The following is a 15,996-nucleotide window of genomic DNA, read 5'->3' on the forward strand; positions in this document are numbered from 1 at the left end:
TATTTTATTTTTTTAATTAAGCAAGTTCCCCTATTATTTTTTAAGCAGCGCCTGTCTTAGGTCACTTTGAGATATCAAGCCTCTTTCCCGTCTCTGGAAAAATTCTGCCAGTCTCAGAATTTCCTGTCTTAGGAGAGGCTTGGTCCCAAAGAGTTGTCCCTCCTTGGCTAACTGCTTCTCGTGAAGGCTGAGCCCAATTTGGGTAGAGGGATTGTCTCCTACCAAGGAGAGCAGTGCCTGCTTAGTTGCTGCCCAGGACTGGGAGTGCTGTTTGCACATGTGAAGAGAAGCACAAAGCCAACTACTGCGGCACCCTAGGGCCAAAATGTGGAGGGCCATAACACCGAGGGCCATTGTCAAGATGTTCCTGTATTAAAATTTAGAATTCCCAATCATTAGCAACTACTACAGAACTTTTACCCACTGTGCTTGCCTTAACATCAGATTGGGGGAGGGCAATTCCAGACACTGCAGACACAGTGGCTGCAGCAGCAATGGCTGCTACAATAGCAGCGAAGATGCCAAAGTCTTTCCCAAGACAGTTCAGGATCAGCCGACCTTCTCTCGAAGAACTGGCAGGCAATGGAACCATGCCTGAGATCCACATAACCAGGGCAGAGTTCCTGGTCTCCAGCAGCCTCACGCAGATGGCATTCCTGTGAAGCCAGAGACTGCGAAATGGCAACACCAGTCACAGCGGCAACAGCCACCGGGGAAATAAGGAGGGCCAGAGGTAACGGCTGGAGTCCGGTCTTCTATGGCATGCTATGGTGCACGGAGGATGGGAGTGCAGGCCGTGGTGGGACAGGACGCGCAGCAGCAGTAACAATGACTGCAGCAATGCCAAAATCTTCGCAATGGCATAAAGGGAGGAAGAATCCTCCATCTTCATCCAAGGGCACAGGAATGACTCCAGGGACCCGAACCAAGAGAGTTGAATCTTCATTCTTCCAGCATCAACATGTCTCACCAGCCACTCTGGCAGCTGGCACACTCCTGCAGCATCCTGTAGGAAAACCACCAACATGCCCTCTTCCCCATATAAAATACCAGAACAGGATCATGCCATATGCCAATATGTGGATTCTTCCATTTCACCTAGGTAGAAGTATGCCTCGTTGTAGGGTGCCGTAAACACTCAGAGAGTTCCTTGGCATCCACATTTTAAAATTTAAAATAAAAGAGCATTATTTAGATAACTGTATAGCATACAGGGATATAACTCCCCCTTTTTATTTATTAGGATTGTTTATAAGTCCTCAAGAATTGACACTATTATGTGATACAGGAAGAAATTGAGGACACTGAGGACTTGTATTTATAATTTGACTTGTATACCAAATTATTGTCTCCAGCATTATTGTTCTGGTGACAAAAGAATGAGATTGTTTGACTAATTGTTCCTATGTAAGGCCTATTCATTGCCCTCCCTTGCTATGGGGTCCAGGCAATCCAGTTTGAGTTCTTAAATGGCCTATAAAGGAACAGCACATTTTCTGGAAGAACAGTTAGTGCTCTCTTAACTGCTGAGCCATCTCTCCAGCCCTTCACGAGCTTTACTTACCTAAACATTGAGCATTAATTGGAAATGCCAAATCCTGTAAATATTGTCTAGATTTAGCCTTACTTAGAAATCCCTGATCTGGCAAGGCAAGGCTGGGAGTTGAAAGTAAGGGTGTGCTACCAACTCCATTGCCATTTCCAAAGAGCTAGGTATGAGTCTATAGTTTTGTTTAGATGTCTGAGCCAGAGCACTGAAAGGACAGCGAGTTGTCAGACATTCACACTGAAATCATCACTCACTGATTTCATGTAGAAAACTTGCCTCTGAAAAAGCATAAGTAACTGTAAAATTTTGAGGGTTAGCAGTATCTAAAAAGGGGAAATTTTTTAATCAATTGCAAACCACAAGCCACACATTGGCTATCAGTATATGAACCGAAAGCTTGATTTTTCAACATTTAAAAAACAGCAGCTAAAGCACGTAATTCAATAATCCATGCTGAAGCAAGGGAAACTCAAGAGAATAAACATGTGATACAATTATATATGTTGCCTTTTCGTTAGATGACCCATCTATAAATATAGTAAGCGCATTTTCTATGGGTTGTATGCACAAATTTACAAGAAATACAAAAGCATGCATAGAGTAAAATCAATTTTGCATGCATAGAGTAAAATTTGTATATGTAATAGGCCAAATATCAGTATTTTGTAACAACCAATTTAATTGCTATTTGGAATAAGGTATGTTTCACCAGGTTTCTTTTTAAAATACTTCCATGACTCTATCTTACAATTCTGTATTAGCACAACAACAGCTTTATCTCCCCTGAGGATATCAAACAAAGGCTTAAGTCCTCTGCTAAGGTGAGGTGCTTAGCCAATTAGCATATCCTTACAAGCTCAAAATTAGTTTCAAATATTGAAAAAAAATATTGAATCTTTTCTGGAACAACAACTACTCCCCAAATATCAAAGCTCATTGTGAGAGTAAAAGTTTGTAGTAAAAATTTCCATATACACTGAAAGATTCAAAGTCCTAACTTCTTACATTGAAGCATCGACAAAATTGCATAATATAGGGCTATTAGCCATTCTTTTGTAAAACTTTTCAATGATAACACTTCATGGCCTCTCTAAAATTATAAGCAAGCTCATGAAATGAAAACCTTTCACAATCAACAGGATGTAAAGAAACAAAGAAACAGCATGAAAACAGTCCTCTAAATCTATCTTGAAATGGCAGTTGGAGTAAACAAACAGGCTGTAATGCTCTCACAAGTTCCAAAACAATCTCTATCTGTTTGATTTTTTTTTTTAAACAAATAAGTTTGAGTTGGTCAATGTAACACTGGCAATCTTTAACCACAATCTTTAAGTTCTCCTTGTAACACCAGAGCACAGCCATAACTTCGGAAAGCAAAACTCAACCTCCAACAAACAATTTAGTCTCCAAAATCCAGGCTCCAAAACACCGAGTCTGTCCTTCATGCTACAAGGTTTGACTGCCAATTCCTACATATGAACGCACGACGGTGCGGTGTGGTCTCCAATACCTCAACAAAGAGACATTGCCCTAAATTCTTTTAGAAGCCTGGCTTCTAGGATAAGAATTCCATAAAAATATTATCCCAATTTAGACCTGTTTCCCTGGGTTGGCTCATGCCACATATTGTCTAGAATGACTCCAAATTACCAGTTTTAAGCCAACTTTCTGTTACCAATGTTACAATTTTTTAACCATATCCAATAACTTAAAAGCCAATAGTCTATAACCAAGACATGTATACATTTGAAACCAATCAGAAACAAAAATGAAGTGGCTACGCATATTTTTAATATTTAGACCAAACACCATTTTTACTTTTCTAGCTGTAATTTTAAGAGAAGCACCTTGTCACCTGCTAAGTCCAATAATAAGTCAGGGATTTTTGTAAGAGAAACAGCCATCAGCTCCCTTACCATAGAAGCTGAGGAGTTACTGGCGTCTTTAAGATCAGCTAGTGCAGACCCTTGGCCCCCGGGCAGCTTCTCCAGCTGACCTAGGCTCCTAGCTACAGGTGCAGGGCTCCAAAGGCCGATTAAAACTGCTTTTTATTCATTTGTTCCTTTATTGAAGTGAGTTAAAACCAAATCAAGGTGTGAAGACCAGCAGATAAACTTTTTACCATTTTTTCTTTTGAACATGAAACATAAAACACTTAAGCAACAAGAAACAAAGACCACAGACATAAACTGACAGACATGAACAGCTTGGTGCACCAAGGACAGACAATAGACACAGAGGGAAAAAACTAGATGGTGTCCCACCAAAGGGACCCAGATATCCTACCTATGGAACCCAGGACCAGAAATAAGCATTTCTCCAAAAGGAGCCAGCAGAGAGGTAGGACGTCTCTTGCCTTCCTTCTGTTCCTAGGAGAGCTCTGAAAGTTTTTCTCTTTCTGCAAAGCATCCGCGGAGAGTCCAGGAAGACTGTTTTTCCCAAACCCATACTCTCTCATGTCTAGGGTGTAAACTATCTCTAGTCAGGGTCCAAAGACTAAAACATAACTCTAAAAGAACACATACGCAAAAATATTTTACCATTACCTTGTCCCTCTTTTATTACAAATTTTACTCACGCTAGCCCAAATCACCGTGTCCTTTTCTAGCCCATCTTACCCCAATATGTTCCTCCTCCTTCTCCGGCCAGCTTCCCGGGATGTCACATCAGGAGACATCTTTCCCGATCTCCGTGGGACCTCCATTTGTCGATGCCTGCACCGACATGGCACCGAAAACTGGACATAAACCTGCGGGATTAAAAGACACACACACACACACACACACACACACACACACACACACACACACAAACACACAGATTATCCGTGTTAAGAAAGAAAAGCCAAATCTGTAACTTTATTTAAGGAATATATACCCCAAGTTGACCTGGTGGAAAAATCCGGGAAGCACAGTGGGAAACCTCGCCTTAAGCCCCAAATTTACTGGGGAGAAATCCAAGAAGACCAGCCTAAATCCCAGGAACAAAAGACTGGGAAAAAAACAAAAGGCAGGAATGAATTGACCATCACCCGGGTGTGTACCGGGCCAGACTGCTCTTTTGTTAGGAACAAAAGGCTTCCACATACATCAGCAGAGCGCAGCAGGGTCAAACCCTGTAAGGGACCTAGAAGGGTCTGACAAGGGGGTGAGACAATATAGGGGACCCAGGAGGCTCTGACAGTAGTGTGCACATTCACACATATATACACGCATACATATATATATATATATATATATATATATATATATATATATATATGTTCACACACACACACAGACACAATATACATACAGATACACATGCATATATGTGAAAGAAGATATGGAATAGAGTTGCAGTCAATGCTTTTTAAGTCATCCATTAATAAACATATTTTCTAACAAGTGAAAATTTTTCTTCCTTAATGAAATAATGTTTACTATTATGTGATACATTCTTCAAAAGCCCTCAGAAATAATCCTGGAAAACATAGCTCCCTGGGCAAAAATATTTCTGCCAAATTTATGCAAGATGTTTAAGATGTTAGATGTTAATTGTGTGGGATTATACAAGTCTACATTTCTATCAAAATTCTTTTGATAAAATTTGCATAAAGTTCTAACTCAACTTCTTGTCTTATATTTTTTTTATCTTGTTTTCCTCTTCCCACAACTTTTCCTGAAACCTCCTACCTCCCTACCTACCCAGCTTCCCTCCCCCTCCTCTCTGTCTGTCGTCTGTCTGTCTGTGTCTTTCTCTCTCAATAAGAGAAACAAAAACAATGCACAAAAATCAAAAGAAAGGCAAAAGATCAATAAGACAAGAAATTCCAAAACAAAGTAAAACTAAAAGTTCACAAAATTAATACTGGATTCATTTGGTGTTGACCAACTACTCCTAGACATGGGGCCTACCCTAAACTGAGGTTGATTTATCCAGTCATGCAGCATTGCTTAAAGCTGATTATAATTTTGCCAGGGGCCACAAATTGTAAATAGCTTCTTGATTAGGGGTGAGATCCTGTGTCCATTTGCTCCTCTCAGTGTCAGAACCTGTTTGGCTTGAACTACCACATATCTTGTCTATGCTGCCACCGTCTCTGTGAGTACAAGTGTGTGTCAGTTCCTGTTGTGTTGTGAAGACATTAGCAATACGACATTAGGAGTCATTTTATTGCTGTATCCATTTAGCAAATTAGCAGTTTTTCCTCTAGGCCTATCCCCTATCTAGTTTCAGGTTCTTGGCTACTTATGCAGTGTCAAGTAAGAGGTCTGTTTCATGGAGTGGGCCTCACAGCCAATTTCAAAAGAGTGGTTGGTTTCTCTCATAACATTTGTGTCACTATTGCAACCAGTGTATCTTGTAGGCAGGTTGATGTAATCCACAGGGTTTGTAGCTGAGCGACATTGCTGATTAGTTTTCTCCTGTAGTAACACGCAGACTACCTTACAGTACCCTGAAGGCTAGTCAGTAGAAGTTTCGTTTATCTATGTTCAATGTTGTAAGTGTTGTCCTTATCAATAAAGCCTTACCAAGAAAGCTCCCTGGAGAGCTCATGGGTTTTCTGACCAAAGTCAGAAAAGCTGCTATTAAAAAATTCTTGGATCTTCCAACTAAGTCAGAAATCCTGTTAGGAAAATTGTAATAGTAATTCTTGGGATTTCTAATCAAAATCAGAAAGCCAGAAAAAAAAATTGAAAGAGCTGTGTATGTTCACTCTTCAGATAGCTTCTCCAGGTAGGTGCTAGAAAACATTCCAAAAGATCTGTGACAGCTCTCTAAGGAATTCTTGGGATTTCTGACCAGAAATCCTGTTAGAAAAAAAATTCTTTAAAAGCTGTGCTTGCTCTCTAGAGATTTTCAGACAGCTCAGCTCTTGCTAGAAAAAATTCTAAAGAACTGCTATCAGTTTCTGCTAGCTCATCTCAGGCAGAAAGAGCAGTTTTTAAATTTACATGTCAATTCAGTTGTTTATTCCAGGTTCGCTTTTGATTATTGTGTGAGTTAGCATTCCATGACCCCAGCAGTTTGATTGTTAGGAGACAGCAAACATATTTTTTTAAACATCGCAAAAGAATTCAGAGATCTGCCTGCCTCTGCCAAACACAGATACTAATCTAGCTGGTTGGGACCTTGTCCTGAAATTACCATTTCTACCACGCCTGGGCCTCACTTTGCTGTGTCCCAGAATGACCTTGAATTCAGGAATCTGACTGCCTTTGTATCTTTCTGACAAGTTGGTTCATTAGTGCAGCTGCCTTTGTTCCTTTAGATTCGTGAAGCTCCTTATACAATTCATATTGTATTCTTTTGTTTTTGCATACTTGAGAAATTATGTATTTTCAAACTCATGTTTTTAGAGTTCTTTTCCACAGCCTTAAGTATTGTCCTGAAGGTCCTAGCATTTACCATTTTGCAAAAGACATAGAGACACCCTTGACTCCTGAACTCATGTTGTTTTAATTATCATTAACGTGGACAGGGAGGACATTTCTCAGAGGAATGTGAAATATGTACATTAGTATACAAACAAGCCTTATGTCCATAGCAGCCATTGACACTCATGGAGGTCCATGCCTGCTGGCCATGTCCCATGGGGAGAAATTATGCCATTCTGTCCTTACCAGGGCCATGTTGGACTTAGCACTTCTTGTACCTTGATAGGCATCACTTTCTTTAGATTGGGGAAATTTTCTTCTATGATTTTCTTGAAAACATTTTCTATGCCTTTGAACTCTTAGTTATCTTCTTTTTCCTCTAGTCCTATTATAAATACATTTGTTTTGTTTTTCATAGTTTCCCAGAATTCCTGAATATTTTGTGCCTGTATATATATATATATATATATATATATATATATATATATATATATAATTTTCTTTGACTGATTTATCCATTTCTTCTACTTTATCTTCAACTTGAGATTCCCTCTTTCAAGTCCCATACTCTTTGGTGAGATGTACTTCTGAAGCTTTTGTTTGATGTCCTAAATCTTTCACATTGGGTTTTTATCTCAGTTTAGGGTTTTCTTTAGTGATTTTATGTCTTTGTTTAAGGTCCTTGAATTTATTCTTAATAGCTCTTTTGAAGTCTCTGTCTTGTGCTTCACCAGTTTTTCTCATGGCCTTTTCCTGGCTTCTGGAAGAAGTGTATTAGCTTGGCAGTTCTTGTTTGTTTTGGCAAAGGGGTGTAGCATCTGGAATTAAGAGGTTTGGGTTGTTTCCTGGTGTAGATATCTGGTCTCATTGTTGTTGGCTGGGTGTTCTGCTCTTTGGTTGCTGTTGTCCACTCTGAATTATAGGCAAGTATGGTGGATGAAGGTCCTTGCCTTTCAGCTGAGTGTGGCTACTGGGTGGGGGGTCCCTAGGAGAATATGTTCCTTTGGATTAGGGGCTGACACAAAAGAATTGAGTTGGGCTAGAAGTGAAGGCTGAAGAGAGTCTGTAGGAAAGAGCTGGGACAATTCTGAGTCTGCACCAAGAGGTGAAGTTCCCGGAAATAGAAGTGGGAAGGAAGTTCTTACAGGCAGGCAGGCTGCATGCAACAGGACGAAGAGTAAGTCTGGAATGACCAGAATCCATTGCCTTTTATTTTTCACGGGAATTCTGTTTCCATGTTACATTCACCTTTTGACTGTTAGTCAAAAGTCGGGATGATGGCTATTTGTATTATAAAGTTCTCAGGTAATGTTTGCTCTTACCAACCCACCTTGCAAATATTATATAAACATTTACAGATTAGCAGATTCACAGATAAACCCAGGTCCTGCTTGGTTGGTGTAGACATTCCAACTGTGGAAGGGTTAATGTGAGCCATAGATCAAGCCACTCGTGGCTCGTGCTTGTCTTCTGAGATCGTCCCAGGGTTGATAGACTTTGGGTAGGTGTTAAAGGATAAAATAATTTGGAATTAAAACGAAATGTATTAACAAATCACAGATATAGAAAATGTGTTACAAAGAGTAAAAGGAAAGAGTTTTAACACACAAACTTGAGGGGGCCATCTGCTTTTGCTCCCTACATAGCTTGCCCTCCTTTTAGCCTGTTTATAGATGCGGCTGAAGACAGTCCTTATCAGCTCCATTCGTGCTGCACAAGGCCAGCAGAGCTGAGGTATTTTTCAAGGACTTCCTAGGTAAACAAACATGCCAGTCAGAAGGTGAGAGAGACTTTCAGCCTAAGATCAAATTTAGAGAGTTCCGGTGTTTTAATGATTCACTAACCCATGGCAGCAGATGAGCATTTCTAGGGAAAAGGAACACAGGCTTATTGATAGTGTACTTGCCCTGTACACACAAGGTCCACAGTATCATCTCTGCTATGAGGGAGACAAACACGAGTCAGCATTTTTACCAGATTTCTACAGACCATGCTCTGGAAAAAGCACAGTACCTTCTCCCCTCCCCATCATTGTGGAAATTTTTAACTTCAGCATCTTCATTGCAGCGTCTGCTTCTGTATGTGTGTCTCTCTCCCTTCTCTCCCTCCCTCAACTCATTCCATGTTGCACTGTGTGACTCCTCTGCAGCCTTCACTCTGAACATACAATAAACACTAACACTGCACATGCCCGCAAATCATGCAATGCCAGCAAACACTGGTTGGAGCCTAGACTAGGTTTAAGACTATTGCACATTAAGAATGTCAGTGTTTTTTCCTGTACATACAAAGGTTTTCTGGTTGGTTTTGTTTGTTTGTTTGTTTGTTTGGTTGGTTGGTTGGTTGGTTTTAGAGAAACATAGTGATTTAACTATAAAAGACAAAGACTACAATTTTTCTACCACCATTCTTGAGTGTATATCAAGGAAGTGTATCTTTGGATTGTGTTATGTTAGACTATTTCATTTTAATTTGAGTTGCTCAATTGGGCAAAATAATTGTGAAATGAATTTTGGGTTAGAATCAAGATGATTTCTGAAATGTTAAACATAGCTGTCACATTTTGCAAAGCAAACTTGTACAAGGTAATATTCTCACATTGATGATGACCATACAAATATCAATTAACTCTGAGAAATGTTGAAAGAGATCTATGTCCTACAGTATCAAATATTCTGGCATAGCTTAATCATTTATGCAAAAATAAACAGGAACATTTATTAGTATGTAAATATTCTTCTATTGCTAATAATTGTTAAATTATATGTATGTATCAAAGAATTGCTTTAAAATAAAATTCTCTATGTCTTTTGAACCAATAAATGTTTGATTTACACATCTAGTTTATATGTTTATCCCCATGGTCATATAAATGTTTCTTGGTTGAAAAGGATTCACACAAAGAAGCCCTAGTCCATAGTCAAAAATCAAAAATTTTGTTTTCATTTTCTAGTCATGTTTAGCATAATATTTTATCAATGGTAGACCATCTAGGTAGCAGTGGCTTCCCAAGATGTTAGAGAAGCAGACATAGTTTTGTCTCCAAGTGTCTGTGTTGAACAACTAATGATTCATGTGTCTGTGCTGATGCTTGTGACAACATAGCTTCAGCATAGACAGTAATTGAAGTGGAGCACACATCATTATTACCGTACCCAACACTTGGTAATGATAAATAACAATGTTACCAGCTGCCGTACTTCCTTTCCTATACTTTTCAGTCATCATCTTCACAGGTGTTCGTTCCGTCTGCTAATAAACGCTTTCTGTAAAGCAGTATGAAGCTGCTTCATCTCCTGTTTCCTGCCTTGCCATGTCTTTGCATGACCTGGATCCTAGAACCTTGACTCAAGGTGATGTGAGAAGGGAATGAAGAAAGCATGGACAGGGAGAGACACACAGACACAGAAACGCTTTGATCACAGTCTGAGCTCTCCAGTGGAGAAGCTTCAGAAACTCAGATGTTCCGCATGTTTATCATACACAGTTGAACAGGGAGGTGAGGTTGCTATATACAGATGTCAAGGGTGCAGGCTTACCTAAGTTCATCAGGAGCGGGATCTGTGGGGAGCAGTCTTCAGACTGTAAACATCTGGGAGGAGGAAAAGCCATGGTGAACCTTTTCTTTACGGTCAGCATTCACACTGGACACAGCAGAGGTTTTGCCATCCCTTTGAGCCTTCATTGGGGATGGTTTTGCCATTCCCATGAGTCGGAGGTACCAGGTTCCTTGACATGGCTGTGCCCATGGCAACAACACACATCCACTCAGGACTGCACTCCTTACACTACGTCTCCTAATCATGTCAAGAGGTCACACTGAGCACGATACCATTTAGGTTTGTGCAAGGACAAAATGTTAGAGACAGACTTAATCGTCTAACACTGCTGTGTAAGCCAGATGTCAAGCAACACGAGAATGTACTGTACACCATGCATAGTGTATCCCTCTAATGAATAAGAAAGAGCACCAGGTGAATGAAGGGAGGACCCACTGCTGGTCCTCCCAGCTCACAGTGTGGTTCAGACTGCTGAATAACGCTGTAGAGGTGGAGATCTCTGAGACCCAGAAAACCAGAATTTATACAATTCTCTAGAAGGAGATACTATATCAAGATGTGTACAGTGGGAATTTTTTTGTGTTTATTACCACCTGGTATATTGCCATCCATGGCACAGCTTGAGGGCCATGACTACGGTGTGATTTGTGGCAGATGGTTGTGTCTACCAGTGACCATGTCACTTCGTCTCAGTGTTGAGTTTTCTGTAATTAGAAGCCTAGTAAGTCAGGTGAGCAGCAGCAGAACCAGGGGTAGCGTTTGTTCAAGGTGGTCTTTGGTCTTCGGTCCATGGTCAGGTTGTTTTATCCATTGCAGCTCTTTTTTTTTTTTTTTTTTTTTTTTTTTTTTTTCGGAGCTGGGGACCGAACCCAGGGCCTTGCGCTTCCTAGGCAAGCGCTCTACCACTGAGCTAAATCCAACCCCACCATTGCAGCTCTTTTATAAGTATCTTATTCTGCTGTGTACTGTATCGTTTACAGGGAAGGTAAGGGTTTTAGTAAAATACATCCTAAAATAAAATAGCATTTTAAGCATTGCTTTAAACATCTCTTTCACTTTAAACATCTCTCTCCATGTGTGTGTGTGTGTGTGTGTGTGCGTGTGCGTGCGCGTGCGCGTTGGTCAGAGAACAAAATTCAATATTGTTTCTCATTGCTACCTTTGTTTTTGAGACAAGCTTCCCTCACTATCCTGGAGCTCATCAAGTAGGGTAGGCTGGCTGGTCAGCTTTAGATAATTGGCAGTCTCTGCCTCCTTAGTGCTAGGATTACAAGTGCAAGCTGCCATGTGCAGCTTTTTCATGGGTTCTAGGGTATCGAACTCAAACACCTAGCCAACAGAGCCACACCCTCAACTTCTTCTAATCCCTTTTTAAAAAAAGATTTATTTATTTATTTATTATATATAAGTACACTATAGCTGTTTTCAGATACAGCAGAAGAGGGCATCAGATCCCATTACAGATGGTTGTGAGCCACCATGTGGTTGCTGCGATGTGAACTCAGGACCTCTGGAGGAGCAGTCAGTGCTCTTAACCACTGAGCCATCTCCCCAGCCCCCTTCTAATCCTTTAATCCTAAATTTTCATGCTTTTTTTTTTTGTAAACTATTTTTAAACTTCTAAAGACTAAAATACTATTGAGTAGTGTTTTCCCCAGAGTATTAAGAATATCTCCCTACTTTCGACAAGTACCTGTTTACTCCCTTAATACTTCTGAGAGGTACACTCACAAAACAACTGAGGAAGGAAGAACTAAGCAGCAACCGTAAAAACTTTATTAGTTGGGACTTGGCTTCCAGCCACAGTACAGAGCTCTAGTTAAACTGGCCAATCACGCGAACGGCTTATTTATGTTGAGCCTTTTGGCATAAGTTGCCTCAGGCTAAGTGGTAACCTTTAGAATCCTTTATTTAGTTTTTCTCTCCAGAAGACCCTTTTAGAAATGCAAAGAAAAGTCCATCAGGGGAAACCTCTTTAGTTCTTGCCTGTGTTTGGCTGAAGAGGCCAAGGTTGTGCTCCAAACTCAGCAAGGGGCTGGGAAGGAAGGGAGCTCATTTTATCCCACGCTGTACCCCCATGCCATCCTACCACTTGGTTGCTGGGAAGCAGGGGAGGAAGCAAACCTGTGTTGACCTATGCTTTGACCCAGATAAAGCTTTGACCCTATAAACTGTAGCCTAATTAACCTCTGTGACAGTGCGATCATGCTATGCCAGAAACATAGTACACAGTTTGTCTTTCCACATTGTCAGAATTAGTTGAATAACAATAAACTCACAGGGTCTTAGCAATTTGCTATAAAATCTACAAACCTTGGTGGCTTGGCCAAGGCAAATGCAAGTTCTTTATTCCAATCTTAGTTACTAATGTCTTCATATCACCCCTCACGGAGCACACAGCCAACATATCTAAAGACATATAAATAGGTCATGGAATGAATACAAGTTAGAAAGCGTGTACCGAAGTTCAAGAGGTTTCAGAGGTACTTTGAGAACATAGCTGCGAAATTCAGCTGTGCCATGAAAAGTTTGGAGCCAGTCAGAGCAGGACATGGGACAGGTACACAGGTGGGCAGATAAGCAATTGAAGGGCTACGTTATTAGTGAGGAACATGGCTCAAGACCAAGGTTCTCAATCCTTACTGGACAAATCCTGTGTCAGATGATAGGTTGGGGAGGGACCATGCCATTGCTGTGTTAGGTTTCCATTATTTTCTGGGGTCCAGAAAAAGGTGCGATACACTTTCCTTGGTCTGGGTGTCTGATAAGTTCTTTGGCCTGGTTTCTCTGATAGGATTTTAGCACTCTGTGTGCCTCTAAAATGTCAATTCTCACCAATTAATGTAGAAGAAGGTTTTCTTTTCCAAAGGATCAGTCTTATGGGCTGGACAGGTGGTGCCCAGCAGATGGTGCAGTTCCTGGGTCCCCCCCTAGGAGCTGTAGTCATCCTTCTCTCTGAAAAATAAAGTCAAACCTGCTTTTAAAACAGAGTGTCTCCTAAGGCAAGGCGTAGCATGATAAAATACTGTCTTGAGAAATTAGAATAACTTAGAGCAGGGCATAGCCTGGTCTTGACCATGAAGCTAAAAGGAGTCCATGCTAATGTGCATATTCCCTAGATTGGTGGAATGTATGAATGTGGGTTCTATGGATAAAAGAGCATCAAAATATTTCAAATATTTGAGTCCATTTCCAAAAGAAAACATAGATCTTGTTTTCTTTCTGCTGGGTATCTGATTTTTTTCATATGTCGGTGGGAAGAAGGCTTTGTTGAGGTCTTCAAGTTCTTAAGAACCAGTCAATGTTTTGATTTGGGAGGGGGGGCAGTGAAAAGTTGACCTGTGCACACATCTTCACAGCAGGCCCCTGGCACTGAAGCAGAGCCCTAGCCGGTTCAGCTGTCTCCCAGAGCTCTCCAAGGCTCCTTCTCTGCCCTTGGCCCAAAGCCAGGATGCAAGCAAAGCAAACCCCTTGACCCCTCTACCGTAAGCCTGCATTCTTGTTTTTGCTTTTCGAAGCTCGCTGCTTTCATACTACCTGGAAGGGACGCGAGGTCAAGGATTAAAAAGGAAACCTTCCAAAGATATGATTAGCAAAAATTCATTCTCCTTTAGGCTGACAATTGACACGTCACAGTCTTAGAACATTTGACATAACTTCGTTGGGGACACAGGGACCGTTTTAATACAGAAACCATGGGGTGAGATAAAGTACAGCCAAATCAAGATTCTTGCAAAGGCTCCATGGTGCCAAAGTCAGCACTCTGTACTGTCTGGGTCCTAAGGCCAACAGCCCAGCAGCTTAGCCTCCTCACTGTGGCCTTCCTCAGTACTCTGGGTTTCCTCCTTTAGCTATGCATCACAGTTTACTACTCTTCAATAGCTGCTTCCTTCCCAGATGGGCAGGTTTGCACAAGCCAAAGCATGCCTATATTGTTTAGGACTTAACTTGGTAGATTTTTCTACTTGGATGCTGTATCATCTTGCCTTGGTGTGGTAGCTTTTGGAGAGAGAGCACCTTCAATGCTCCTAAACCATGCTGTTTATCCAGCACTAACTCTAGAAAGATGAGGCTTTATTTGTTAGTCCTTTCCAACTGATATGGGACACACCTTTCTTTTCTGAATGAGAAAAGATGGAGAGAATAGAAAATTGTTAAAATACAACTTAAGTGTCTCTTCTAATACGTCTTCCCTGTTCATGTTATTGTTGAATGGACGATACCAAATTCATAAGCTCTTTGGACGTCAAAGCAACCCAAATTCGAATTGTTCTGGGAAAAGTTTATTAATATAAATACCAAGTTAAGTTTCAACTTTTCCAATAAGCATCTAAACAGAATTTATTTCCATAACAGAGCCGCTCTCTATGGAGTAGAGCCGACAGATAGAGGAGAGAAAATACAGACACAAATTAGTACATTTTACAAAGAACCAAAGACAGAAGGTGAAAAACTAAGGTATGACTGAAATAGTCTTGCTACACCATTTTAGTCACATGGGCCACAGTATGTAGCTCTTGACTTTAAAGTGCTAATTACATGATTAAGATTCCTACATTAACTCTGGAAACCCCATGGGTTTTCACTGTGGCTCAGACTTCCCACACTGGAGATGCATAGATGATTAGTTCCTATAACAGAGACATCCAGAGAAGGCAGATAGCCACGGTCTCTGGTGTCTGCAAAACACTTCAAAAACTATCTCACGTTCTCACTATCAGATGTTAGGACGTAGTCTCAGAACCTTGTGCTATTGCTTTGTTGCTGTGAAGAGACTACTGTGGAGAAGTTGACCAAGGCAACTCATATAAAAGAAAAAAAATGTAATTGGAACTGGCTCATGGTTTCTGAGGTTTAGTCCATTATCATGGCAGGAAGCACAGTGGCAGGCTGGCAAACATGGAGCTAGAGGAGCCCAAGATTCTACATCCTGATCTACAGGCAGTCGGGAATAGACTATGGTTCACACTGGGCAGAATTTGAGCATAGAAAACCTCAAATCCCAACCCCACAAGGAAACACTCCTATCATACCAACTCCAACAAGACCAAACCTACTGATAGAGCCTGCTTCCCATGAGCCAAGCATTCACACACATGAGCCAGTGGGGGTCATACATATTCAAATCACCACAGATCACTTTTAAAAACTGGTGTAGGCTACCCAAAGACTATATACATGGACTGACCCTGGGCTCCAACCTCATAGGTAGCAATGAACAGACTAGTAAGAGCACCAGTGGAAGGGGAAGCCCTTGGTCCTGCTAAGACTGAACCCCAGTGAACGTGATTGTTGGGGGAGGGTGGTAATGGGGGAGGATGGGAGGGGAACACCCATAAGAAGGGAGGGAGGGTTAGGGGGATGTTGGCCGGAAACCGGAAAAGGGAATAACAATCAAAATGTAAATAAGAAATACTCAAGTTAATAAAGAAAAAAAGGAAAAAAAAAACTGGTGTAGGTTATTGGCATGATATTAATGTACCTCCTTATGTGTTGGAGACTTGATCCCTAGAGCTTCAGTACTGGA

At 40.9% G+C, this 15,996-nt stretch overlaps 1 protein-coding gene across 1 annotated transcript in view; it reads left to right on the forward strand.

Moving 5' to 3' along the window:
* Nucleotides 1-678: 678 nt before the first annotated feature.
* The window catches only part of LOC116902349 (protein BEX4-like), a 50,498-nt gene continuing 35,180 nt past the window's right edge, over nucleotides 679-15,996 (forward strand). Inside the window, 1 exon segment of the mRNA XM_032904877.1 lies at nucleotides 679-733. Within this exon segment, the coding sequence (XP_032760768.1) occupies nucleotides 679-733 (55 nt within the window).

Source organism: Rattus rattus, chromosome 1, assembly GCF_011064425.1.
Source record: "Rattus rattus isolate New Zealand chromosome 1, Rrattus_CSIRO_v1, whole genome shotgun sequence".
Lineage (NCBI taxonomy): Eukaryota > Metazoa > Chordata > Mammalia > Rodentia > Muridae > Rattus > Rattus rattus.